This window comes from Eretmochelys imbricata, chromosome 3, assembly GCF_965152235.1.
Source record: "Eretmochelys imbricata isolate rEreImb1 chromosome 3, rEreImb1.hap1, whole genome shotgun sequence".
Lineage (NCBI taxonomy): Eukaryota > Metazoa > Chordata > Testudines > Cheloniidae > Eretmochelys > Eretmochelys imbricata.
The window spans coordinates 93,837,020-93,863,511 of record NC_135574.1 but is presented as its reverse complement, the minus strand read 5'-3'; the positions used below and the strand labels follow the sequence as shown (position 1 = coordinate 93,863,511).

The following is a 26,492-nucleotide window of genomic DNA, read 5'->3' as shown; positions in this document are numbered from 1 at the left end:
TCACCCATGCACTCCTGCAAAAAACTTCTCACCTAGTCTGAGCTATTGAAGTCCTCAAGTTGTGGTCTGAAGACTTCAAGGAGCAGAGAATCCTCCAGCAAGTGACCTGTGCCCCATGCTATAGAGGAAGGTGAAAAGACCTCCAGGGCCTCTTCCAATCTGCCCTGGAGGAAAATTCCTTCCTGACCCCAAATACACCAATCAGCTAAATCCTGAACATATGGGCAAGATTCATCAGCCAGATACTCAGGAAAGTAGTAACTCAGATCCCATCACAGGCCATTGGGCCTATTTACCATGAATATTTAAAGATCAATTAATTACCAAAATCATGTTATCCCATCATACTATCTCCTCCATAAATTTAGAGTCTAATCTTAAAGCCAGATAGGACTTTTGCCCCCACTGCTTCCCTTGGAAGACTATTCCAAAACTTTACTCCTCTGATGGTTAGAAACCTTCATCTAATTTCAAGTCTAAACTTCCCAATGACTAGTTTATATCCATTTGTTCTTGTGTCCACATTGGTACTGAGCTTAAATAATTCCTCTCCCTCTCCTGTATTTATCCCTCTGATACATTTTTAGAGAGCAATCATATCTCCCCTCAACCTTTTTGGTTAGGCTAAACAAGCCAAGCTCCTTGAGTCTCCTTTCATAAGACAAGCTTTCCATTCCTTGGATCATCCTAGTAGCCCTTCTGTACCTGTTCCAATTTGAATTCATCTTTCTTAAACATGGGAGACCAGAACAGTACATGGTATTTCAGGTGAGTTAACACCAGTGCTTTGTATAACTTCATCTCTACTAGAAATACCTTGCCTTCCTGAGCCACTGAAGACAGAAGCAAATAGATCTTAACTTGAGTGTCATCTAATAACAGCAAACATCTGGCTCATTTGGTTCCTTCTAGTAGTTAGCAGTAGCAAAGGGGCAGTACTTACTTTAATTTAGAATGACTATAGTCTTTCCTTTACTGCTTCCAGGTTCTATACTCCTACCTAGCTTAATTAACTAAGGGTTTTCTTCACTGCACCAGTTACCTCAAGCTTTTGAGTTATACACTGAGTAATACTAAGGGCATAAAGAGAACACCTTAGATGCCTGTACCTTTACTACATTTGAATTGTCATCTTATACATCATCCCCTGAGGACAGGTGACCAAACATTGGTTTCAACCACTTCTTCTGGTCTGTGAACTCAGTTCTTTAGATAGAAGGGATAGCATAAACACACCCAGAGTTAGCTGACCTTATGCAGGAGCAGTGAACAGTTTGAATATTGATCACTGTGAAAATGACTGAGCACATGGAGCTCTTCAACATGCTAGGCTCATCTGAGTTGCAATGAGCACTGCAGGTGTGGTTCTACCACATGTGTTTTAGTTACACCTGTATTCTCTTCCCCTGCCAAAAATCTCTTAAATGGTCTAACCTCCCTCAATATACCTTTCATTAGATACTCTAAGCCAGTGGTTCTTACTTTTGTATTGGTGACCCCTTTCACATAGCAAGCCTTTGAGTATACCCTCTCCCATAAATTAAAAACATTTTTATATATTTATCACCATTATAAATGCTGGATGCAAAGTGGGGTTTGGAGTGGAGGCTGACAGCTTGTGATCCCTGAGGGGCCCCAACCCCCAGTTTGAGAACCCCTGCTCTAAGCAGTATTTAGTGAAATTAACTTGATAAACTAGCAACTCAGCTAACCCATTAAGAATCTTTTCATGCCACATCAAAATTGTTTACTAAGTGAATTCTTGTGTGGTACAACAATACATGATTAGACACTTATACCAAACAGAGGCACCCTCAACAGGTGAAGCCAGAGACCTACACAGCCAGTGGCCTCTGATAGTATATAGTACACCTCACTGAGCTACTTCCATTTTAGTTGACTGTTAATTTCCTCTCAGTGAGTCAAAAAATAAGCGCTATATGAACTTTTGTCATAAGGTCTTATGTATTAAGAGCAGTTACTGCTATGCTTGCCAAAAGGTACTTGTTTTAATAGGAGAGTGCCTTCTGAACGAGTATGCAATAGTAGCTTTCTAGATACATTTTACAAAGTCCATTAATGGAAATATACTCAAAACCACTATAGTTACATCTACACAGGGATAACTCCTCCCCCCAATGGCTGGCCTAAATCAGCTGACTCAGGCTCACAGTGGAAGGTCCCAGAGCAGAAGCTCCAGCCCAAGCACAATTTTTAGCACTCTGAGTTCGAGTCCACTGACCTGAGCCAACTCCAGTCATGCTATTTTATCCATGTGCAGATGTACCCTAGGTCTACAAATACATCGTTTACTGGTGGTACAGAAGATGAGTCAATGCACAAAAACTGCTGAGAATTTAAGGATTTTTTTCTGCCTGATTCAAGTAGCTTGAAACAGGTGTTTAACTGAAATGCTACAAGATCCTTACCTAACAGTGAACACAGCATTATCTGTATATAAAAACAGCATTTCATGCTCAATCATATCAAAACCTCTATTTTTACTACTATCTCAGCATGTTAATATAGTAAAGTGTACATCTTTCACTTAATACATAGCTCATGTAGAAACTGACCTGACCTCTTGAAATTTATCCCACACAATTACTGGTTTTAAATAAATTGTTCTGAAACTGAAAACTAAGATGGTCTTTTGTTGTATCACTAGCATGAATTAAAGTTACTTCATCTGAAAATATGTTCTAAGCATTGACTCAAAGTGTAGACAATGTAAAAGATGACCCCTAATAAAAGTCACACTTAGATAACATTTATTTTATCAAAGTGGATGGTTCAGGTTAGAAGTACTCATGCATGCAAGTGGCTCCTGTCTGAATAAATAAAAAACTTCCATGTCTCTCCTGTCATGTATGATCACACTCACTGAAGAACTAAGGCAGAACCAAAGAGTCAACTCGGTAACAGGCACTTTGTTCCCAATTCAACCAGAAAAAATACAGCTCAAGTCAGGTCTTGATGCACCCCCCACCCCCCAAGTTTTTTAAACAAAGGTTGTAAAAATAGAAAACCAGAATACAGAAAACATTGAGTTCTACACCATACAGAGTTATTCTACTCAATCATACATAGAACCAAAAAGTCTTAAGAGCATAAAACAAAGGTCATTATGACATGAATTTTGATTACCTGGAATATTTTGTATTCTCTATAAATGCCAAATATTTGAGAACAATTAAAAAGTTTGGTAACTTAGTATGACTTGATATATGCAACTATGTCTATGTCATCTTATATAAGTACACAACTACTTAAACAGCTGTGGGGGGTGGAGGAGAGAGGGGGAAGGAGGAGGGTAGGAGAGAGATTCCACAATAGCTGGTTATACTAACCAAAGTATTTACCAAAAAACCCAGATACCAAATGATATCCTAAATAAATAGTTCGTTTTGATGAATATATACAAAGTTCCTGCTATGTTAGTTATCCAAGAATGGCATATCTGTGTCCATGGGTGCAGGAGCAAGTTCACATAAATAAAACAGTGTGGCTTCACTTGCTTCTGCCTCAGTCAGTGGCTCCAGCCGCACTAACTTGCTTTGAGTTGGTTCAGGGTCCAGGCTGCTTTCCAGAAGCTCATCCACTTCTAAGGATTTGTCTAGGGAGGACATGGTTTCAGATGTGGAGTTTCCACCCTCAACAGTTGCACCTGGACTCCCATCAAGGAATGCAAGGAGTGGAAAGGCAGTATATTGAATGAGCTGTTTATCTACAAGGGAAGAAAAAGAATACTTCAGAAAGTCACTAATAGTTTACATGCACAGTGCTAATTCCAAAAATTTTAAGTGTACTTTTTACAAAGCAAACCACATTATAAAAATATTTTTGAACAAAATGGTTACTTTTTTAAAAAAACTGGGCATACTATTGAAGTGTTGCAAGAAGCAAAGTAAACAATTTATTGTTCAGATTTGTCTGAAACACCAACATTTAATTAGTTTTGTCTTTGCATCTGGTGCAATGCAAATTCTTCACAGTAACTATTTTGGTTCTTGTCATGTTACCAGCACAAAGCAATCAAGCAGATAAGACCTGACTAAACAGGATATTGTTTTAACAAGTACTTCACAATTTTTCCCTCTTGCATCTTTTCAGCTATGAAGCTCTTCCTGCAAAGAAAGCCATGCCATTCGCTGTACTAACCTGATTTGGGCTTAGAACCGTGTGTGTCTTGTGAAGCAGGCTGAGGTCCATTACTCTTTGTAGTTTCTATTCCTTTTGTCTCCAAATGAAAAAAGAAATTGAAGTCAAAACTTAATCTGAAATAGGCTTTAAAAAACCCAGTCTGCATAAGTAACAAAAAGGTTACAACTGGCGAAGCTTGACAAAGTCCACGTAACTATTAAAATAACCTGCATTAGCCTGTAAAAAGATGTTACAACTGTATGGCAACTATTCATGTGGCTTAATGGATGCTGGTCTAGAAAACAACATGAAGTGAAACCCTGGTGAATCCAAATAGAAACTGAGAGATTAACATTGAGGGAGGATTACTGTTCTACAGTTAGAAGTTGGAGGAGCATTAGCTTCACTTTCCTCATCTGTAAAAATGTTAATTACTTCCCCTAGATATCATGGTGATGAACGTAGTATAAAAACTTATCTCCCCCCCACAATTTGTGCTGTTTTTCCCTTCCAGCTACAAAGCAGAATAGGAATAAATTCAACTGCAGTTTTTGTATCCAACTTAGAGGTTTTATTCACAACAAAATATGAAAATGCTTTGTCACTTCAGTAATGGGCAGAGCTAAAGGACAAACTGTTCACCAACCTCCAACTGTATTTGTATTTCTCGCTACTGTGGGCTTTGGAACTTACTTTTGTATTACTGATGTGATCTGTGGGATTCATCTGCACGGAGCTTGTAAAAAGCTGAACAAGACAAAACACTGTTTTAAAATTCCGAACGTTGGTATAAGTATAGGTCACTAAATATATGGGTGTAAATATTTTACTATATTGTTTATTTTATGCAGTGCCTATAGGATCTGAGCAGGATTGGACTCCCTTTTACAAGTTTGCCATTTTGCGCAAAACATTTGCTAAGGAGAAGCCTAATTGTGGAGTAGACCTATTACATTTTGAGACTGCAGGGCACTGGTAATGCTCACAACACAGCAATGTCAGTACCATGTCTAGCTCAGAACGGTGCTGTATGTTAATCCTGCAGTTTCTGAAACACCAGATTCAGAAAAGTGTGAACTGCCACATAGTTGACCAGTTAAGTGAGAGGAATGATGTAAAGGAAGAATAAATAAGAGAACTACGGCCCCACGGACTGAAACAGCAGTCACCTCATTCATTTGAATTACGAATGTGGAAAAAATGTCCACTCCTCTCTCTCCCCAGCTGCTTAACTTTGGTGCTTTCAATATATACAGGCAGGCGCCACTAGCTAAAACTGGATTGCCAGTCCTCTTATTCCCTTCTGTTTCCTCCTACCCAAGTGTGTCATTATTAGGCACAATTTGGAACCATTAGAATACATACTCAATTCAAAATTTTGTGGCCCAGAATATACTTGGCCCTTGAGCCTTGGGAGTGTGATAGAGAGTCAGTCTCCGCTTCCCCATTTACAAAGCAGGTCCTAAAACAGTGGTATTCAAGCTTTTTTTTGGCAACCCAGTTGAAGAAAATTGTTGATGCTCACGACCCAACAGAGCTGGGGATGATGGGTGTGGAAGGGGGTGGTGGGGTTTGGGGTGCAAGAGGGGATCAGGGCTCTGAGCTGCGAGGTCTGGGGTGGGGCCGGGGACGAGGGGGTTGGGGTGCAGGAAAGGGCTCCAGGTGTGTGTGTGGGGGTACTCGGGGCTGGGGCAGGGGACTGGGGCACAAGCTTATCTCTGGCGGCTCCCAGCCAGCGGCACAGCCAGGGTGCAGAGGCAGGCTTCCTGCCTGTCCTGGCACCGTGCTGCGCCCCAGATAGGGTGACCAGACAGCAAATGTGAAAAATTGGGATGGGGGTGGGTGTTAATAGGAGTCTATATAAGAAAAAACCCAAAATCGGGACTGTCCCTATAAAATTGGAACACCTGGTCTCCCTAGCCCCTGAAGCGGCAAGCAGGTCCAGATCCTAGGCAGAGATGCACGCAAGCGGCTCCATGCAGCTCTTGCCTGCAAGCAGCACCCCCCCCAAGCTCCCATTGGCCAGTTTCCAGCCAATGGGAATGCGGAGCCAGTGCATGAAGCCCCTTGGCCCTGCCTACAGGCCGCTTCCAGGTGCGGCGTGGTGTCAGAACAGGTAGGGACTTGTTTTTACTGACTGGCTGCCAGGGTCCCCGAGTGCTGAGCAAGGTGACCCAGTAACTTGCATTCCGTGACCCACTATTGGGTCGCGACCTGAAAGTTTGCATCCGATGAAGTGAGCTGTAGCTCACGAAAGCTTATGCTCAAATTAATTGGTTAGTCTCTAAGGTGCACAAGTCCTCCTTTTCTTTTTGCGAATACAGACTAACACGGCTGTTACTCTGAGACCTGAACTTTGAAAACCACTGTGCTAGAACTTCTACCTCATGGCTTCAGGCCTGATCCAATCCTTGGTTCCCTTATCCACTTTTGGCCAACTTCACGGAAGTACACAGAGTTCTAGTCAACAGTACCAGTTCTACTAAACATACATAAATTGGTGTAGCAGTTAAAAGAGCATGGACTTCAGGGGCATTTGGAAGCACTATACCAGTACTGAAGCATGCACTATGATTTGTGTTTCCTTCCTCCCCATTTTTTTTTTTATTTAAGGGAAGAAAAAAAAAAGTGCCACATTTGCACATGTGGCACAGCTAAAGTAATAAGTGTCAGGAAATACAAAAGATTTCTACATTAATATTAATTCTGCTACTTTGGAGACAAACTTTTGCATATCTGTTTCCTTGTTATAAAGGCTTTATGTTAAAATTTTTAGTATGTAATATACAGGATAAGCAATAAGTCTAAGCAATAAGACTAAATTGTAACTGTAGAAATGTTTGAATTTGATTTTAATTTTATAATTGTGCAGCCTTTAAAGATGCATGAACTTTTTTGCATTAAAACTTTAAACAAAGCTTTAAGATACAAATATCCTCTTGAAAAATGAAAAGGAGGACTTGTGGCACTTTAGAGACTAAAATTTATTTGAGCGTAAGCTTTCGTGAGCTACAGCTCACTTCATCGGATGCATCCGATGAAGTGAACTTTAGCTCACGAAAGCTTATGCTCAAATAAATTTGTTAGTTTCTAAAGTGCCACAAGTCCTCCTTTTCATTTCGCATATACAGACTAACAAGGCTGCTACTCTGAAACCTCTTGAGAAATGTGTATCCTATATGATCTTGTTCATTACAAAACAAAAAACAGAGGAAGTTACTAGAAATACATACATCAACCAGAAGATCTGGGTCTATGCTGAACTGTCGTCCTGACAGCATGGCTTGGAAGTCCTCTAAACTGCAATCAATACTGTCAAGATAATCCAAAAGCTCAACTCTGGAAGATAGAAAAGAAAGAGGATTTTGTGTTCTGAAATAGCAGCAACATTTCTACTGACAGCGTGAAAAAAAAGAAAAAAAAAGTCAAGTGAGGTGCAGGGTACCTATGAAAATTTGTTATAGAGATACAGAAGCTTTATAATTCAGCCATTGGAATAGGTATATGTAACAGTACCATCATCACTGCTTGTTTAAAACGGCACTGGCAAGTGCTGATACGATATTTCTCTCTGCCTGATGTCAAACAGTTAAGAACGTTTGACAGGATTGTCAATTTATACATCTGACATTCACAAATCAATAGGCTGTGACCCACTCACAACGCTGCTGTTTCCACAATAAAGGAGAGCAGAAGTCACTTTCAGTTCATTAGAATGATTTTTAAAGCTGAAAGTAGATCCTTTTATATTACAAGGTAACAGTACAAAAGTAATCAGATGGTTGCATGCGGGGATGAAAAAGAATGCAAAAGTGATTCAAAAGACAATTAAAAAAAGAACACCACATTCCACCAGCAAGTGCTGATTGCAATTAAAGTAAGTAAGTAAGTTATTTCCTCTGCTATACAACATATACTCTAAAGACAATGTAGTAGCCTTTAGCTTTTGTTTTTAACTTAAACCATGTAAAAAAAAAAACAAAAAACACCTTTAGAGTGCAATAATAAAAGTCTGTCAGAGGCTTTGAAAAAAAAAAAAAAAAGAGTTCATACCCAGCAAGGAAAAAAAATAAAAATCCATCCTTAAGGTGACCTGCAAGGAGGGAGGGACTGATTTTGTGCCCTTGTTTGATTTTTTTATGATACATAACGAGGACCTGAATGAGCAAAATACACATTACAAAGATGTTTCACATTTAAAATTTAGACTATGTCTATCTAGGCTGGAAGACTATGACCAGAAAACCAGTAAAATGCTGTCATCACAAAAGTAAAGGAAGTGCAAATATAGCATTTGAAAAAAGGGAATCTTAGACTAATAAAAAACAAAGTTTTAAATGTCACCTATTTAACTGAAGTAACATTTTGGATGAAGGAAGGTCTTTAATTTTAACAAATACTTCCACCGTTCAAATTATGGTGCAAGAAGTAACAGTAAATATCCTCAAGACCTCCCCGGAGTAGACCTCTAGCAAAAACAGGAAAGACCAGGATTGCTGATATTTCTATGATAAAAAACATATAAGACAATATTTTTTAAATAGCTTTCAAGACTTCTTTATATATAGTATTCTGAGTTCTCCGTTTTCAAATTTTTTTTTTTTTTTTTTTTTAATTTAAAGGAGTTCAGGTTTTACTGATTAACATCCATGTATTAATCCACTCAATTTTTTTCTCCCAGGTACTTATTTTTGTTAAACATTAACGCTTTACACAATTGTTATGTCCTGCAGCTCTGCAGTGTAAAAACACAGCACACACATGGTGAAAGTCAGAAAAATCAAACAACGTTAATATTGTGCTAAGACGTTGCCTTCCCTATTTCTTTGCGTCTGTTTAGTGCGGCGCTAAGTTTAAACAATCTATCCTCCACAGAAAAAGTTAAAAAAAAGTAAACATAGGGTGAAAACATTAATATATGCCTGAATATCAACAAGAAAATCAGTGCTTAGAAATTGTCAATGGAAGTAAAGATGGGAGTGAAAAGGATGCATTGTGCTGCAAGGACTACAGCATTGAGGTCAGGGCTCATGCTGACAGAACAAAAACAAGCATGTTGAAAGCGAATGACACGAAGCAACAAGACGACACAGTCAGGGAAAGTGTGGGACCCTTACTGAATGGGGGAAGTCAACATAGTGACAGATGTGGAAAAAGCTGAAGTACCCAATGCTTTTTTTTTCCCCCCTCAGTCTTCACAGATAAGGTCAGCTCCCAGACTGCTGCATGGGGAGGAAGTGAGCAGCCCTCAGTGTTGAAAACAGGTTAAAGACTATTTAAAAAAGCTGGATGTGCACAAGTCCATGAGTCCAGATCTAATGCATCCAAGGGTGCTGAGAGAGTTGGCTGATGTGATTGCAGAGCCATTGGCCATTATCTTTGAAAATTCGTGGCGATCGGGGGAGGTCCTGGATGATTGGAAAAAGGCAAATATAGTGCCCATATTTAAAAAAGGAAAGAGAGAACCCGGGGAACTACAGACTCACTTCAGTCCCCAGCAAAATTATGGAGCAGATCCTCGAGGAATCCATTTTGAAGCACTTGGAGGAGAGGAAAGTGATCAGGAACAGTCAGCATGGATTCACCAAGGGCAAGTCATGCCTGACCAACCTGACTGCCTTCTATGAGGAGATAACTGGCTCTGTGGAGATGGGGAAAGGGGCGGATGTGATCTTGACTTTAGCAAAGCTTCTGATATGGTCTCCCACTGTATTCTTGCCAGCAAGTTAAAAAAAGTATGGATTGGATCCAAAGTGGATAGAAAGCTGGCTAGATTGTCAGACTCAACAGGCAGTGATCAACAGCTCGATGTCTAGCTGGCAGCCAGTATCAAGCGGAGTGCCCCAGGGGTTGGTGCTGGGGCTTGTTTTGTTCAACATCTTCATCAATGATCTGGGTGATGGGATTAATTGCACCCTTAGCAAGTTCACAGATGACACTAAGCTATAGGGACAGGTAGATACACTGGAGGGTAGGGATAGGGTCCAGAGTGACCTAGACAAATTGGAGAATTGGGCCAAAAGAAATCTGAGGAGATTCAACAAGGACAAGTGCAGAGTCCTGCACTTAGGAAGGAAGACTCCCATGCACCGCTACAGGCTGGGGACCGACTGGCTAAACAGCAGTTCTGCAGAAAAGGACCTGGGGAATACAGTGGACGAGAAGTTGGATATGAGTCAGCAGTGTGCCCTCATTGCCAAGAAGGCCAATGGCATATTGGACTGTATTAGTAGGAGCATTGCCTGCAGATCGAGGGAAATGATTATTCCTCTCTATTCGGCATTGGTAAGGCCACACCTGAAGTACTGCGTCCAGTTTTGGTCCCCCCCACTACAGAAGGGATGTGGACAAATTGGAGAGTGTCCAACGGAGGGCAATAAAAATGATTAGGCGACTGGGGCACATGACTTATGAGGAGAGGCTGAGGGAACTGGGGTTATTTAGTCTGCGGAAGAGAAGAGTGAGCAGGATTTGATAGCAACCTTCAACTACCTGAAGGGGAGTTCCTAAAGAGGATGGAGCTAGGCTGTTCTCAGTGGTGGCAGAAGACAGAACAAGAAGCAATGGTCTCAAGTTGCAGTGGGGGAGGTCTAGGCTGGATATTAAGAAACACGATTTCGCGAGGAAGGTAGTGGAATCTCCATCCTTAGAGGTTTTTAAGGCCCGGCTTGACAAAGCCTTGGCTGGGATAATTTAGTTGGTGTTGGTCCTGCTTTGAGTAGGGGATTGGAATAGATGACCTCCTGAGGTCTCTTCCAACCCTAATATTCTATGATTCTAAGGAAGTGAGCTTCAGGATAAGCAGTCAATACCAGGAGCTTTCACCAGGGCTTCCATGAAAGAGAAGATTGTGTCAATTAATTTGTGTGTGCTCTTTGTTTCACTGGACAACCACTCTTAATTGCAGAGGGGCCTACTGGTGACGCTGTGTGACAATACTGTCTACAGCCGCAAAAACCCTTCCTAATGCAGACAACCTCACTCGTAAGTTTCTAAAAGAAAAATGACAGTGCTTTAGTATATAAACAGATAGAATGAATTAATGGGAATGTGGTGTCTAGATTGATTTGACAAATCTTCTGATGCTTTGGCCTATCCAATTCTTGGTCTTTTGTTTTCGTTTTTTATTTCACGGACATGTTTGAAATGTACCAACAAATGTGGGAAAATGTGGCCACAACGAACACAGATTCTGCTTCCGACATGGCTAAGTTTGCATGGGAGATTAAACTCAATCAGAAACCGGAGCTGCTACACATTGCCTATCCTGCTCATCTGACTACTGTTGTGTGGTGTCAGCAGCTACTGCTACAGAAGAAATGAAAGACGTGAAATCTTAGATCTTTGGATTTGGGGCCATTTTCAAAAATGTGAACAAGCTGAAGACTTTGCTTTACATAGTGTGAAATGAGTGCAGAGCTGACTGCCAATTACCTACCCCTGTTGTGCCACATTGGTGGATGAGCTTATACTTCGCTGCTTGTCATGTAAATAACGTGTTGACTGTGCTATGCCTCTCTAGATCATCCTGAGTTTGTTGGTTCTAAAGCAGACTCTGAAAAAACTGAAAGAAAATGACCACCAGATTCTGTGCACCCAGGCAATGTTCGTTGTTGAAAACTTGGAATCATTGTGGGACATGTAGAAAACACTGGAGTTTTCTCCAACTACTGCCAACATGTTTGCTAATGCAGATGTTTACTAGATCCTGACAATCAAAATCTCAGCTGAATTGAGCACAAAAGCTGCAGGAGAAACATATGGTGAGAAAACCCAGCTGTTTCTGGAAATCATTCTGATTCCAGAACATGAAAAAAGTTTTTTAAAAAAAGAAGTTCAAAACCTTCACCACAGTTCTCAGTGAGAAATGGGAGACCATTGCCCATAATTTGAACCCCGAAGTGTTTGGTGCCAAAGATCCTTTTTGGAATCCTCAAGGTGAATTTTGCAATAGACTACGACCATTATGCCAGAGTGTTCCAGCCATTTGCTCCTGAAGATGACATTTCAAATCTGAAAAGGGACTTTACTACGGACATGAATGTGCCTAACCCTGACAATGTGAAACTTAATGTACTGGCTTTTAATGTACTGGCTTTTTGGAATAGTCATCAAGACACTTCCCAACTTCAGCAAAGGGGCACGGTGAGCTTTGAGTGTGCCCCCTGGATATACTGATGCATTTTCAAAGTTGGATTACCTCTAAGACAAAAAGAGGCTCCACATGAGTGAGGATACTTCAAAGAAAATTACACGAGCATACGTAAACCAAGATTTGTGGAAAAACTACTAGCTCTGAGAAAGGCAAAAACCATCTTTGAACATAGAGTTTCAGTTATACTGTAGTAAAATGTGCATATTATGAAAGGTTTTTTTTGTTTTTCCTTTTGCCCAGATTACTTATTTTTTTTAAAACCCATTTCATCTCTGTTTTAATGTTTGGGAAAAAAACACACTAACACATTCCTAAAGTGTTTTTTTTTCTTTTTAAACAAATAAACTGAAAACATGGAACACTATTTATATGCACCATAAAGCAGCAAAAGAGCACAAATTCAATCTTTGAAGAATCCTTTGCAGGGCCTCTAAGAGTCTTTCAGTGAAAGTAGTTAAAGACGCAGTTGATGAACGTATCAACTATAACTTAGTCAATTGTTTTAAACGCATCAAAGCTACTCACTTTCCAAGAAGGTTGATGTTCTGTGAAATTACTCCATTCTCACTGAGTATGGAATCCATCATTGAGACAGGGTCTTCTGCAGTAAGAGTTGACTGGTTGTTCAGTTGAACAGCACTAGACATGAGAGGGCTTGTACTGTCACTGACAGGACTGAGGGGACCACTGGCTGAGATAGTGACTGGTTCGATATTTTTATCCCCCTGAATTACAGGGATGTTGTCATCCTCATTATCATCTTCTACAATTACAATATCAGGCGAATGGCTACAACTGCAATACATAAAACAGACCATAAATGGGTTAAACTCTGAAGAGGCAACAAACTACCTCCTTCAAAGTTGTGCTATAAGGATTAAGTAGCTGCAAAGCACTCTGAATATGTAAACAGTGGCTAACTCCTTAGTTAAGGGAGTCTAGACTTCCATTCTAAGCCCCATTTTAACCTCTCACCATCTCCTCAAAGTTTTATGGCAGTAACAAAAACCATGTTTAAAATACAGTAAAAAGAATCTCAAGAAACTGGAAAAAAGATTAAGCAGCTAATGACCATCTTTAATCGAAAATATTTGGTTTTAAAATTTCCCTGTTCTCTTCATTTTAATATAACTTTCTCAGCAAAAGTAGGTTAGAAGGACAACTCCAAGCTTCATATTCAGATGAAGCTTGTTAGGGGACAGTTACAGGGCATTTTCCAGGGATTAAATACTTCAAAATCATTAAGGAATCTTAATTCTTCTGGACTGGAACTAGAAAGGATGAAGGTATCAGGCTAGAGAAAACCATTTTTATTTTACTTCATGCCTGTTTGCTACTATTTTCTAATTCTGTAGGATTAAGTTTTACAGGACCAGGAGAGAGGGGAGGGAAAAAAAAACAAAAACACAACACCTTAGAGGAACATCAATAGGTGGTTATGAGAGAAGGTGGGTACTAAGAATGGGAACTGAACATGGGGTTGGTGAAGAGAAGCCAATCTTGTCATGGCTGATGAGCTTAATTAGGCTCATTGGGCAGTTTAAGCATTTAAGTCTCACAGATGTAAGGGCGAATAGGATCCTGCGAAGTGTACTCTTCTCCCCTTTACTACATTCTAATGCTCCCCTGTCCCTATGCAAAGGATCCCAGAAATGAAAAAACCCTGCCCCACAACTCTCACAATGTTCCACAACTCATTATTATGAAGCAGGTCACAGACAGTGAAGAATCTTTTCCCTCCATGATGCCAGGGAGAAATTTTCACAAGTGTTTAAAGTACTAAGGAAATTTCACACTTTTAAATGGGTATTTTTTCCAAAGATTAATCTTCACTCAACTTATATTTTAAAAAAAGAGCATTAGAAACCCAATAACTACAACACTAAGATTTTTTTAAGTTACTTAAATTACTGATGTGTACTCCCACTTAATGACATTTTTCTGTGTGTGTAGGGGGCGGCACGGGGGACGCAGAGAGAAAGCATCCATTTGCCAAAACCAAAACAGTAGTTTAAGTCTCAGGCAACAAAATCTGGATTTCAAATCCATAAAGCATAAAATTATACACTATTATGCAGTGTAAACCAAGGGCAACATTGGGAGACAATCCTTCAGCCAGAAGGGCTGGAGTGATCATCTGCTTTTACCTGAGAGTGTACTATAAAGACAGGTGTGGACAACAGGTAAAGTATGTAGCACAGAATTAAGGAGTAAAATGGGGGAAATGTACACAAGATGACCCTTGAATTATAGAACTGAGAAGGCTGGAGGGCTTTACAGTCTCTAAAATAGTGAAGAAATCAATGATGGTGGTTTGCAGTCAACAAAAAATGACTGGAATGTTCAGAGGGCAGCATTTACACTTGGTAGAGGTAGCACATGACAACTACCCTCAACAGTATAAAAAACATTCAACTAGGGGGGTTCCAATCTTGTGCTAAGGAAGTAAAGACCAAGAAATTAGAATAGCATACAGATGGCACTTCTAGAAAAGTAGTATATGCCCCAGTGGTCCTTCATTTTTAAATGTTTTATTTTAGCTGAATTCTTATCCTAGCCACACTAAGCTACAATTGCAGATTTGTTCTGTGAAGCCAGTCCACAGGCCTGGAGTGCACAGGATTTGCATACGTATAGTAACTTTCAGTAACTAATATATGATTCAAAATCGCATACCTGCACTTTGATTAAGACTGCTTCCTTTACTGAAATGGAATTATACAAGATATAGCTAAATTGTATTGTGTAGATCTGAATTAGATTTTAAGGTTAGGATCTCCCTGTCTATACTGAAGTACTGAGTGCCTTCTGTACTCAAAAATATTTCTTACTTGGAAGAGTCTGACGTAGCATCCTCATTTGTTTCTGGAGTAATGGGAGCACTTTCTTCTTCACCCATAGTATTTTCTTCCTCACCAATATCATCAGTGACATCATAAATAATGATGTCATCTGAAATCTGCTCCCTCTGCTCTAGTCCCTCAGTTCTGCTGAGTGGTACCTGAGAATTATAAAAGCACAACTACTGTAAAGATAAAAAGAATCAAATTTCCAAACTAAAAATCAGACCCAAACATAATACTTCAATTAAGAGCCCTAACTGAATACCTAATTTTAACTGAATATCTAATTTTAAAAAAAGTTCTAGATATCCTAGGAAAACGCTTAAGACACAAGACACTTTTCCACACAGATTTGTATTCATATTTTAATTATTTGGCATAAATAATTTTGTAACAGAACATTTAAACAATTAGGTATATAGCTGTAAATTTTGTTGAGTGATTAACTACTTTCATAAAATAAACTCAAGATGATAACAGTTAAAATCCACCAAAGATCAGACAACGTAAAACAAAATAAGCCAGAAACCTTGGAGAGTGATACAAAAATATATCAACACTGTAAATCAGCAAGAACAGTGTCACAACAAAAGCTGGAAACAAACACACATTACAATGGAAATGGTTTAACTACCATGAAAATAGTTCATTGGCACACAGCTGTTATTCACTTCAAAACACTCTTCTCCCCCTCTTTTGCCTCACTTTTAGCTAATATAGCACAACTGCAGCCACTATAGGTCACTCCTGTTAATACTTGTTCACCTTTCTCCATCTCGCCAGTTGCCACATGAACAAATAATGTCCACTTCAAAATCAACTTACATGATGGTTTTTGTCAGCTGCTTCTTTGACGATCTGCTGAAACATAGTGGACTTCGGAGGTCCATTGGTATTCAGAAGTAGTGGCCTAAACCGGGAGGGGGTGGGGGGAGAGAAATCAGTAGCATGAACACAACTAAAGCATGAAAAAAATATTTCTAAAGAGAAAAGCAGCCCAGCAAAAGAAACCCGTATTAGCTGGTTAACATTTACAAAATTATTTTTTTCAATACTGTACTTACCGTTTGCGTTTTAGACTCACTAGCTGGTTATTCTGCACCAGAGTAACAATGAACTGTACAATCTACAAGAAAAGGAAGATAAGTAAACACTACGATGCGAGGTTTTGTCAAAAAAAAAACCCAAAAAACCAAAACCAAAACAAAAAAAAACAAACAAACCCACCAACAAAACCAATAGTAGCCCACAGTAGTAAAACTACAAAGTTTATCATACTTAGAATCATAGACTTAGGAGGGACTGCAAAGGTCACCTAGTCTAACCTCCTGCCAAGATTCAGGATTTGTGCCTAAACCATCCAAGACAGATGGCTATCGAGCTTCCTTTTGAAAACCTCCAGTGAAAGAGCTTCCACAACTTCCCTAGGCAGTCTGTTCCATTATCCCCCGTTATTACAGTTAAGAAGTTTTTCCCTGAGATTTAATCTAAATCTTCAAACCATTGTCTCTTATCCTGCCCTCTGTGGCAAGACAGAACAACTTTTCTCCATCTTTTTTATTGCAGCCTTTCAAGTATTTGAAGACCATTATCACATCCTTCTTCAATCTCTTATTTTCCAAACTAAACATAATTCCCACAGTTCCTTAAGCCTTTGCTCTCATGGCTTGCATTCCATTCCTTCCATTATTTTTGTCACTTGCTTCTGGATCCTGTCCAGTTTCTCTACATCTGTCATAAATATAAACGGAAGGGTAAACACCTTTAAATCCCTCCTGGCCAGAGGGAAAAACCCTTTCACATGTAAAGGGTTAAGAAGCTAAGACAACCTTGCTGGCACCTGACCAAAATGACCAATGAGGAGACAAGATTCTTTCAAAGCTGGAGTGGGGGGGGGGGAACAAAGGGTTTTCTCTATCTGTGTTCCTTTTGCCAGGACTGGAGCAGGAACGCAGGTCAGAACTGCTGTAAAAAGTCAGTAAGCAACCTAGCTAGATATGAGTTAGATTCTGTTTTGTTTAAATGGCTGATAAAAAAAAGTTGTGCTGAATGGAATTTACATTCCTGTTTTTGTGTCTTTTTGTAACTTGAGGTTTAGCCTAGAGGGATTCTCTATGCTTTGAATCTGATTACCCTGTAAGGTACTTACCATCCTGATTTTACAGAGGTGATTCTTTTACTTTTTCTTCAATTAACATTCTTCTTTTAAGAACCTGATTGCTTTTTCATTGTTCTTAAGATCCAAGGGTTTGGGTCTGTGTTCACCTATGCAAATTGGTGAGGATTTTTATCAAGCCTTTCCCAGGAAAGGGGGTGTAGGGCTTGAGGAGACTTGGGGGGAAAAGACGTTTCCAAGCGGGCTCTTTCCCTATTATGTTTGTTAGATGCTTGGTGGTGGTGGCAGCAAATAAAGTCCAGGGACAAAAGGTAAAATAGTTTGTACCTTGGGGAAGTTTTAAGCTAAGCTGGTAAAAATAAGCTTGGGGTTTTTTTCATGCAGGTTCCCACATCTGTACCCTAGAGTTCAGAGGGGGGAAAGAACCTTGACATCATTTCTAAACATTGGTGACCAAAATTGGACACAGTACTCCAGCTGAGGCCTAACCAGCGCTCAGTGTACTATCACCTCCCAGGACTTGCATGCAATGCGGAATACAACCTAGTGCATTTGCTTTCCCCCCCCCGCACAACAGCATCACATTGACGACTCATGTTGAGGTTGTGATCCAACTTGATAAGGCACAAATGCTAAAAACCAGCTGTACTAGTGTCTGAACTGCATTATTTCAATATACAGTTCAATTTTTGTGTAGTATCTTTTACATAAACTGTATTCTGAATTGATTTACAAAAAAAATAAAGATCATAAAGAAAATAAAAATGAATGGGCAAAAGAAGTTAGGAGATAAGGAATTGTAGGTAAGAGAGAAGACAGATTTCAAGGTAAGATTTGAAAAAGAGATTTAGTCAATGAAGCAAGGAAGGCTTTTTCAGATGATTGGCACCAAAAAGAGACAGATTCTTGCACCAGTGGCCATATCATTCTGCATATGCTTGAGAACTTCTCTGGGTAAGCCATAAGAGAAGAACATTCCAGTAGATTAACTGAAAAAAGGTACAGGTATGGATGATATCAACGGTACAGGCTGCATACACAGATAATGATGGAGTTGGTGAAATGCAGCTATGTAGACATGGAAAGACAAGAAAAGTTAACTAAACTCACTGAAAGAAAAGGAGTACTTGTGGCACCTTAGAGACTAACCAATTTATTTGAGCATAAGCTTTCGTGAGCTACAGCTCACTTCATCGGATGCATACTGTGGAAAGTGTAGAAGATCTTTTTATATACACACAAAGCATGAAAAAATACCTCCTCCCACCCCATTCTCCTGCTGGTAATAGCTTATCTAAAGTGATCACTCTCCTTACAATGTGTATGATAATCAAGGTGGACCATTTCCAGCACAAATCCAGGGTTTAACAAGAACGTCGGGGGGGGGGGGGGGAAGGAGGGTGTAGGAAAAAACAAGGGGAAATAGGCTTGAATAGAGACTGGGAGTGGCTAAGTCATTATGCAAGGTAACCTAAGTTAGTTAATTGTATCCAATTTGCAAATGAATTCCAATTCAACAGTTTCTCGCTGGAGTCTGGATTTGAAGTTTTTTTGTTGTAATATAGCAACTTTCATGTCTGTAATCGCGTGACCAGACAGATTGAAGTGTTCTCCGACTGGTTGACGAATGTTATAATTCTTGACATCTGATTTGTGTCCATTTATTCTTTTACGTAGAGACTGTCCAGTTTGACCAATGTACATGGCAGAGGGGCATTGCTGGCACATGATGGCATATATCACATTGGTGGATGTGCAGGTGAACGAGCCTCTGATAGTGTGGCTGATGTGATTAGGCCCTGTGATGGTGTCCCCTGAATAGATATGTGGGCACAGTTGGCAACAGGCTTTGTTGCAAGGATAGGTTCCTGGGTTAGTGGTTCTGTTGTGTGGTATGTGGTTGGTGGTGAGTATTTGCTTCAGGTTGTGGGGCTGTCTGTAGGCAAGGACTGGCCTGTCTCCCAAGATTTGAGAGAGTGTTGGGTCATCCTTCAGGATAGGTTGTAGATCCTTAATAATGCATTGGAGGGGTTTTAGTTGGGGGCTGAAGGTGACGGCTAGTGGCGTTCTGTTATTTTCTTTGTAAGGCCTGTCCTGTAGTAGGTGACTTCTGGGAACTCTTCTGGCTCTATCAATCTGTTTCTTCACTTCCGCAGGTGGGTACTGTAGTTGTAAGAATGCTTGATAGAGATCTTGTAGGTGTTTGTGTCTGTCTGAGGGATTGGAGCAAATGCGGTTGTATCGCAGAGCTTGGCTGTAGACGATGGATCGTGTGGAGTGGTCAGGGTGAAAGCTGGAGGCATGTAGGTAGGAATAGCGGTCAGTAGGTTTCCGGTATAGGGTGGTGTTTATGTGACCATCGTTTATTAGCACTGTAGTGTCCAGGAAGTGGATCTCTTGTGTGGACTGAACCAGGCTGAGGTTGACGGTGGGATGGAAATTGTTGAAATCATGCTGGAATTCCTCAAGGGCTTCTTTTCCATGGGTCCAGATGATGAAGATGTCATCAATATAGCGCAAGTAGAGTAGGGGCGTTAGGGGACGAGAGCTGAGGAAGCGTTGTTCTAAGTCAGCCATAAAAATGTTAGCATACTGTGGGGCCATGCGGGTATCCATAGCAGTGCTGCTGAGACATACTAAAATAGCTTTTGATACTGAATGTTTAGGACACTTACAACCGAAGGCCTAATTTCATTTGTTCAAGCAAGGCACATATAACTATTCTGCTACTTCAGCACTAGCCTCCACTGCACAGATTGCTTACTGTATGGTTGTCTTATGATGTGCAAATAGAAGCAAAGACCACATGTACATAGTTTTTACCTGCTGCCCAACCAGGGTATAAAACTAGGTCCCTAAAAGGTTAGACCAGTGATCTAACCTGGATGTACCATCTACAGCTTCCGTTCAACAGGCTCTTCTACTAGTGACAAACTACTGTATCTTGCAAATACTTCCAACAAGCAATTTCACAAGTTCACAGGAATGATCAGTGTTGTACGAAAGAGATCCTACCAACAACAAGAATATGAATATCTTACTGAACCCCCCCACAGTAAATGCTCTATAGGTACAACATGGCAGAGATGTGATCTAACACAGGATTTCAAGTTATTTTACTAGGTAGTTTCACATGAAATTTGTGAACTGGAGGCTGTCAAAGAAATTCCCAGCAGAAACATCTTCAGAAGAGAAAAATATTCTGTAACAAAAATGAACACAATTCACTGTCAAGTCCAAAAATCAAGAGACCCAGATGCCACATGGGAAAGAGTAAACAAGTGAATGTTCTCTCAAATGCTCCAATATTTTACTACTCCCACAGGAACATGTGGTACAAAACACAGCTCACATTTGCTTCATTTTCTGCTCTTTAAGAAACTACTTTTAAAATTTGCTATTTACAAAAATATAGTTTTGCTTCTTTTCTTGGCAACTGATATGCTGTAAAAATAGGAATAAAGTATTTTGTTTGACTATTTTATCAGTTTCACAATTTTTTAAAATAAAAGTTCGATAAGTATTTGCTTCTATATCCTACCTACCACCAAATCTACTGATCTTCCTCTAAAAAACCCAAAATCCTAGTCCTTGAGACCATGGAATCCTGTCCGCCATTGTAGCTTTGAGTTGACAGCTACATTTTTAATCTTTAACTACATACTATATGGCTTAATTCAAATTAACCTTTTAATTGTATTTCATTTTCAGCATCAATGAACCAGGTCATGCTGACATCAGCTAATAAGTGACCAAAAACATTACTTCGTTCCTAAAATGTATTTTAGAATTTAATCACTTCAATTGCTGCTAGTGCATCAAGTTATTCACACATAATTCTGCTGGGGATTCTACCAATGGAGGCCATCTCCAAAACTAGGGAGGGAGGGGGAGAAGCCAATTTAAAGTTGCCCTGGAGAGGGCTTTCCTAGGAAAGTAAAGAGGCAAACATGATGGCATCCCTGTAATCCTTCAGTCTCTTTATAGATGGCCACATGCTGAGTTAACTAAGATTAAAGATCTTACTATTTTAAAGAAAACTAGATTTCACATAGCATAGACTGAGGTAGTCAGAGTAAGGACAACATAAATCAGCCTGTGCACATAAAATATATCAGATAGAAGCAGCTGTATAATCCACAAATTAAGTCTTACCTTTCGAATAACCTGTTGCTGCTGCAAGTGTTTTGCTCTCAATTCTGCCACTTCCCTCCAAAGAGATTCATTTTCCCTGTTTCAACAAAAGTGATTTAGAAAGCTAAACTCAAACTTAAGAAAAAAAGCCCTTACGTTAATACAGTTTCACAAAAAAAAAAAAAAATAAGTAAGTCAGGCTCTTTAAGACAATTCACAAAGTTATACATCCTTCCTATGAAGTACCATCGGCAGAAGCCTTGGAAGAAAGTTACATAGCACAGAACTCAAAGCAGCCCATGGGAATGGTCTGATTAGAGCTGGGGAAAATTTGAAAAAATAATGTATTTGCCATAAAGTGCTGTTTTGGTCAACCCAAAACTATTCACAGATCTGATGCAAATTACCCAAATAATTTCAGCCAGAAGTATGGGTGGCAGTGATGCCTCTCCTGTAAGTTTTAGCTCAACAGTTAGGACACTTGTCTGGGCTATGGGAGATCCCTCCAGTTCAGTTCCCCTTCCCGCCTGATATGGAGCAGGGATTTGAACTGCAGCATGGGAGACCAGAGAAGAGTGCCCTAACCCCTGGGATACAGGACAACGTGGAGCCAGCATGTCTCAACTCTCCCGTCAAAGCTGTTCCACTTTGTATAAAATACCTGAACAGTCACCAGGTCAGAGACAGAGTGAGTATTCTAATGCCTGAATGTTAGGGCATTCACATTGATGGTAGGAGACCAAGTACATGCCCCTGTTCCAGTAATGAATTTATACACTGTGAAATAGCTTCAACAGGACAGACGGAGATCCACACCAGAATATGCAATAGCCCAGTGATAAGAGCACGGTCATGCAATACACGAGACCCAATTTCAAATTGCTGTTCTGTATCAGGTTGAGGGGGAAATGAACCCTTGTCTCCCAATACTAGGTGAGTGCCCTAGCCACTGACAGCTAAAGGTTATAAGGGACAATACCACCTCCCTCCTGCCATTTTGTTAATCTAGCCCTTCTATTCCTTTGTTTTGATGCTAAAAACTGTCTGGAAACAAAATGGTTCGTTTCAGGACAAACACAACATTTTCTTCAACTCCAAACAAAATTTGCTGAGTTTTTCAATTTGCCAAAGATTCTGTTCAACCCTTTTTTATTTCTTTGGAACTACCAGTGAACCAAAACCAGTTATCCTTCCTCATCAAATTATCTCTCTTCAGCTGTTATTCTATAATGTATTCTCTCCAAATTAATTATACCTTCTAAAGATTTAAAAAAAAAAAAAAAGTATGAAGTCTGAGTTTCTGGGGGAATAGACAGCAGTCAAAGGGAATAAGAACTGACATGAAGAAGCAGCTGTCTATGTCAAATTGCCAGTTTTCCGACTGGAAATTTACAGAGAAGTACCCACTGTGATTAAGGCTACGTTTTAGTTATGAGCATTTTTAGTAAAAGTCATGGACAGGTCATGGGCAGAAAACAAAAATTCACAGCCTGTGACCTGTCCATGACTTTTACTATATACCCCTAAGTAAAACTTGGGCTGTGGGTGCTTGTGGGAGAGAAGAGACATGGTCCAGGACTCCTGCGGGGCTGGTACGGAAATTCCACTGGTGATGGCGGTTGGTAGGGCTGGCAGGGGCTCCCTACCCAGCTCCACATGTCCCTGCGGCTCCCAGCTAAAAAAAACCCAGTTCATTGCAAGTTAACCAATAAACGGAAAACCATTTTTTAAAATATATTTGGATATTTTCTACATTTTCAAATATTGTGATTTCAATTGCAACACAGAATACAAAGTGTACAGTGCTAACTTTGTATTTATTTTTTTTACAAAGATTCATATGTCCCTTCATACGTCAACCATGATTCCAGAGGATGTGCGTCCATGCTGATGACGGGTTCTGCTAGATAACAACCCAAAGCAGTGCAGACCAACGCATGTTCATTTTCATCATCAGACTCAAATACCACCAGCAGAAAGTTGATTTTCTTTTTTGGTGTTGCGGGTTCTGTAGTTTTCGCATCACAGTGTTGTGCTTTTAAGACTTCTGAAAGCATGCTCCACACTTTGTCCCTCTCAGATTTTGGAAGGCACTTCAAATTCTTAAACCTTGGGTCGAGTGCTGTAGCTAGCTTTAGAAATTTCACATTAGTACCTTCTTTGCATTTTGTCAAATCTGCAGTGAAAGTGTTCTTAAATGAAGAACATGTGCTGGGTCATCATCAGACTGTTAGAACATGAAATATATGGCAGAATGCAGGTAAAACAGCAGGAAACATACAATTCTCCCCTCAAGGAGTTCAGTCATAGATTTAATTAATGCATTATTTTTGGAATGAGCGTTGTCAGCATGGAAGCATGTCCTCTGGAATGGTGGCCAAAGGATGAAGAGGCATACGAATGTTTAGAATATCTGGCGCGTAAATACCTTGCAATGCCAGCTACAAAAGTAGCATGTGAATGTCTGTTCTCACTTTCAGGGGACATTGTAAATAAGAAGCGGACAGCATTATCTCCCCTAAATGTGCACAAACTTGTTTCTCTTAGTGATTGGCTGAAAAAGAAGTAAGACTGAGTGGACTTGTAGGCTCTAAAGTTTAACACTGTTTTGTTTTTTAATGTAGTTATGTAACAAAAAAAATCTATATATGTAAATTCCACCTTCACGATAAAGAGATTATACTACAGTACTTGTATGAGATGAATTGAAAAATACTATTTCTTTTATCATTTTTAAAGTGCAAATATTTGTAATCAAAAACATAAATGAGCACTGTACACTTTCTATTTTGTGTTGTAATTGAAATCAATGTATTTGAAAATGTAGAAAGATATCCAAAAATATTTAATATATCTCAACTGATATTCTGTTTAACAGTGCGATTAATCGCGATTAACTTTGAGTTAATCACGTGAGCCAACTGCGATTGACAGCCCTAGCTAATAGAGATCAAAAGAGATGCTAATGTTGTTTTCACTATATATATATGTATGTATCTATCTAGCCTCTATGTAAGAGCTATAGTATTACATTGCATATACCCCTGTAATTACAGTTACAATATGTATGCTCCAGTAATTAGATGACCCTAGATTAAAGTGTGTGTTAATATGAGAATGTATTCAGGTGTTCAATTAATGAAAACTAGTGAAATATCCTAGTTTGCTATTACATAATTGCAAATGTTTGTATAACCCTGTAACTAAATCACTCAGAGATCGTGTGAAATGCTAATGAAGAATTTAAGGATGGTAACAGGAAATGTTAATTTCAAACAAAGTGGCCATGGAAGGAATAAAAGCCTTTGTCAGATTGTGATCTGCAAGCAGCAGCTATAAAATGGATTTCAAAGAATGATCCTTTATCTCTGGACAGTTTGGATTCGAACAGGGTAGAGTAACTTAAGACAATGGAGATCCCCAGAATTATTCTTGGTAGCCCTGAAAGATTTTTGGGAAACTGGCAAAAAAAGACATTTCTGCTATCTTTTTGGATTTATGAACTTCGACTCACTTGTTATTATACGTTACCTGCTTTAATTTCTCAACAACACATTTTTGTTAAGCTAATATATCTATAGTTAGTTTACTATTGAATTGGCTGCCAGCAGTGTCTTTGGTGTCAGATCTGAAATATTAACTGATTTGGGGTAAATGACTGATCCTTTGTAATTGAGAGTTTCATAAACATACAGCTAAGGGTAGCATAAAATTCCTCCTAAGTAGCTGTATTGAATCTTTACCTGTAAGGGGTAAAAAGCTCAAATAACCTAGTTGGCACCTGACCAAAAGGGCCAATGAGGAAGAAGATACCTTCAAATCTGGGGAAGATGGGGGGGGGGGGGGGGAGGAGGGAAGAAGGGCTGTTTGTGCTCTTTGTTTGTTCCCTCTCTGGATGGGGAGAAAGAGACCAAGCAGGTGAAACATCTCCCCACATCTGTACCCCAGAGTGGGGAGGGAACCCTGACAGGGAGTAGCCTCATGAGGTGTGATTTCTGGTTTATGTAATCATTATCACTGAGTCCAGTTTGTCTGGGTGGCAAGGCTAGAGAGCCTAAGGGGACTGTCTGTGACTCCATGGTAAGACGGGTATAGTGATCCAGGAGTACACTTTGTTACCACCTTGGTGACATCTAATTATAGAACATGCTACCAGTTTGGAACATCTGCCCTTGTTTTCCGACAGTCTGTCCTGAGATAGTCACTCTCAGGGGATGAGCCACTCCAGAGAGGTGTCACTCACTGACATTAATAAGTGGCAGGTTTAAATAAAACAGAAGGAAGAACTTCACACAATGCATAATCAATCTGTAGAACATGTTACCAGCAGATGTTCTGAAGGCCAAAAGTATAACTGGGTTCAAAAAACAATTAGATAAGTTCATGGAGGACAGGTCCACTAATGGTTATCACCCAAGATGGTCAGGGATGCAACCCCATGCTCTGGATGTCCCCAGGCCTCTGACTGCTAGAAGCTGGGACTCCAGATGACAGGGGATGGATCACTCGATAATTGCCCTGTTAATTCCCTCTGCTGTATCTGGCACTGTTCATTCCCTCTATAGTATCTGGCACTGGCCACTATCCAAAGACAGGATACTGGGTTAGATGGACCATTCCTCTAACCCAGTATAGCCATTCTTATTTTCTTAATTCCAAACTACAGAGCTATCCAATCACTTTTGCCACTAATTTTTATAGAGTGTAAATATCAGCTATTTTTAAGAACTATAGTATTCTCACTCATGGTTGCTATGGGTTTAGTAATTCTAACCTATTTTAATCTCTGTAGAAATTAGCAGAAGCATCAATGACAAGTCTATTTAGAGTGCAAAGCTTTAGCAGAGTAAAAGTAAACGGATAGCTGAAACTTCTGAACTGTTTAAACCATAGTATCCAAATTCTAGCATGATACTAGGAGACTCAGAAAAACTTCAGAAGCGTGTTCTGAGTCAATTTTTTTTTTTTTAAATCATCAATAGAGCACATCTTTCTGGGAATTTAACAGTGGAGGAATGAAGTAATAATAAAAAAGATTACATAAATCACGTTCAAACAACTGGTAGGAATGTACCACAAAATTTAGCTCCGTCTCCCAAAC

General features: G+C 39.7%; 1 protein-coding gene across 2 annotated transcripts in view; it reads right to left on the bottom strand.

The window, feature by feature from the left end:
* Positions 1–2,754: 2,754 nt before the first annotated feature.
* The window catches only part of HSF2 (heat shock transcription factor 2), a 39,226-nt gene continuing 15,488 nt past the window's right edge, over positions 2,755–26,492 (bottom strand). The window contains exons 5-13 of one of the 2 annotated variants that reach the window (XM_077813007.1): positions 21,413–21,488; positions 16,206–16,267; positions 15,967–16,051; positions 15,130–15,299; positions 12,824–13,093; positions 7,377–7,482; positions 4,837–4,890; positions 4,162–4,240; positions 2,755–3,727 (exon numbers count right to left, since the gene is read on the bottom strand). In XM_077813007.1, coding sequence (XP_077669133.1) covers positions 3,438–3,727; positions 4,162–4,240; positions 4,837–4,890; positions 7,377–7,482; positions 12,824–13,093; positions 15,130–15,299; positions 15,967–16,051; positions 16,206–16,267; positions 21,413–21,488 — 1,192 coding nt within the window. In that variant the 3' untranslated portion in view covers positions 2,755–3,437. The remainder of the gene's footprint in view (positions 3,728–4,161; positions 4,241–4,836; positions 4,891–7,376; positions 7,483–12,823; positions 13,094–15,129; positions 15,300–15,966; positions 16,052–16,205; positions 16,268–21,412; positions 21,489–26,492) is intronic. The other variant, XM_077813008.1, reaches the window with a different exon arrangement.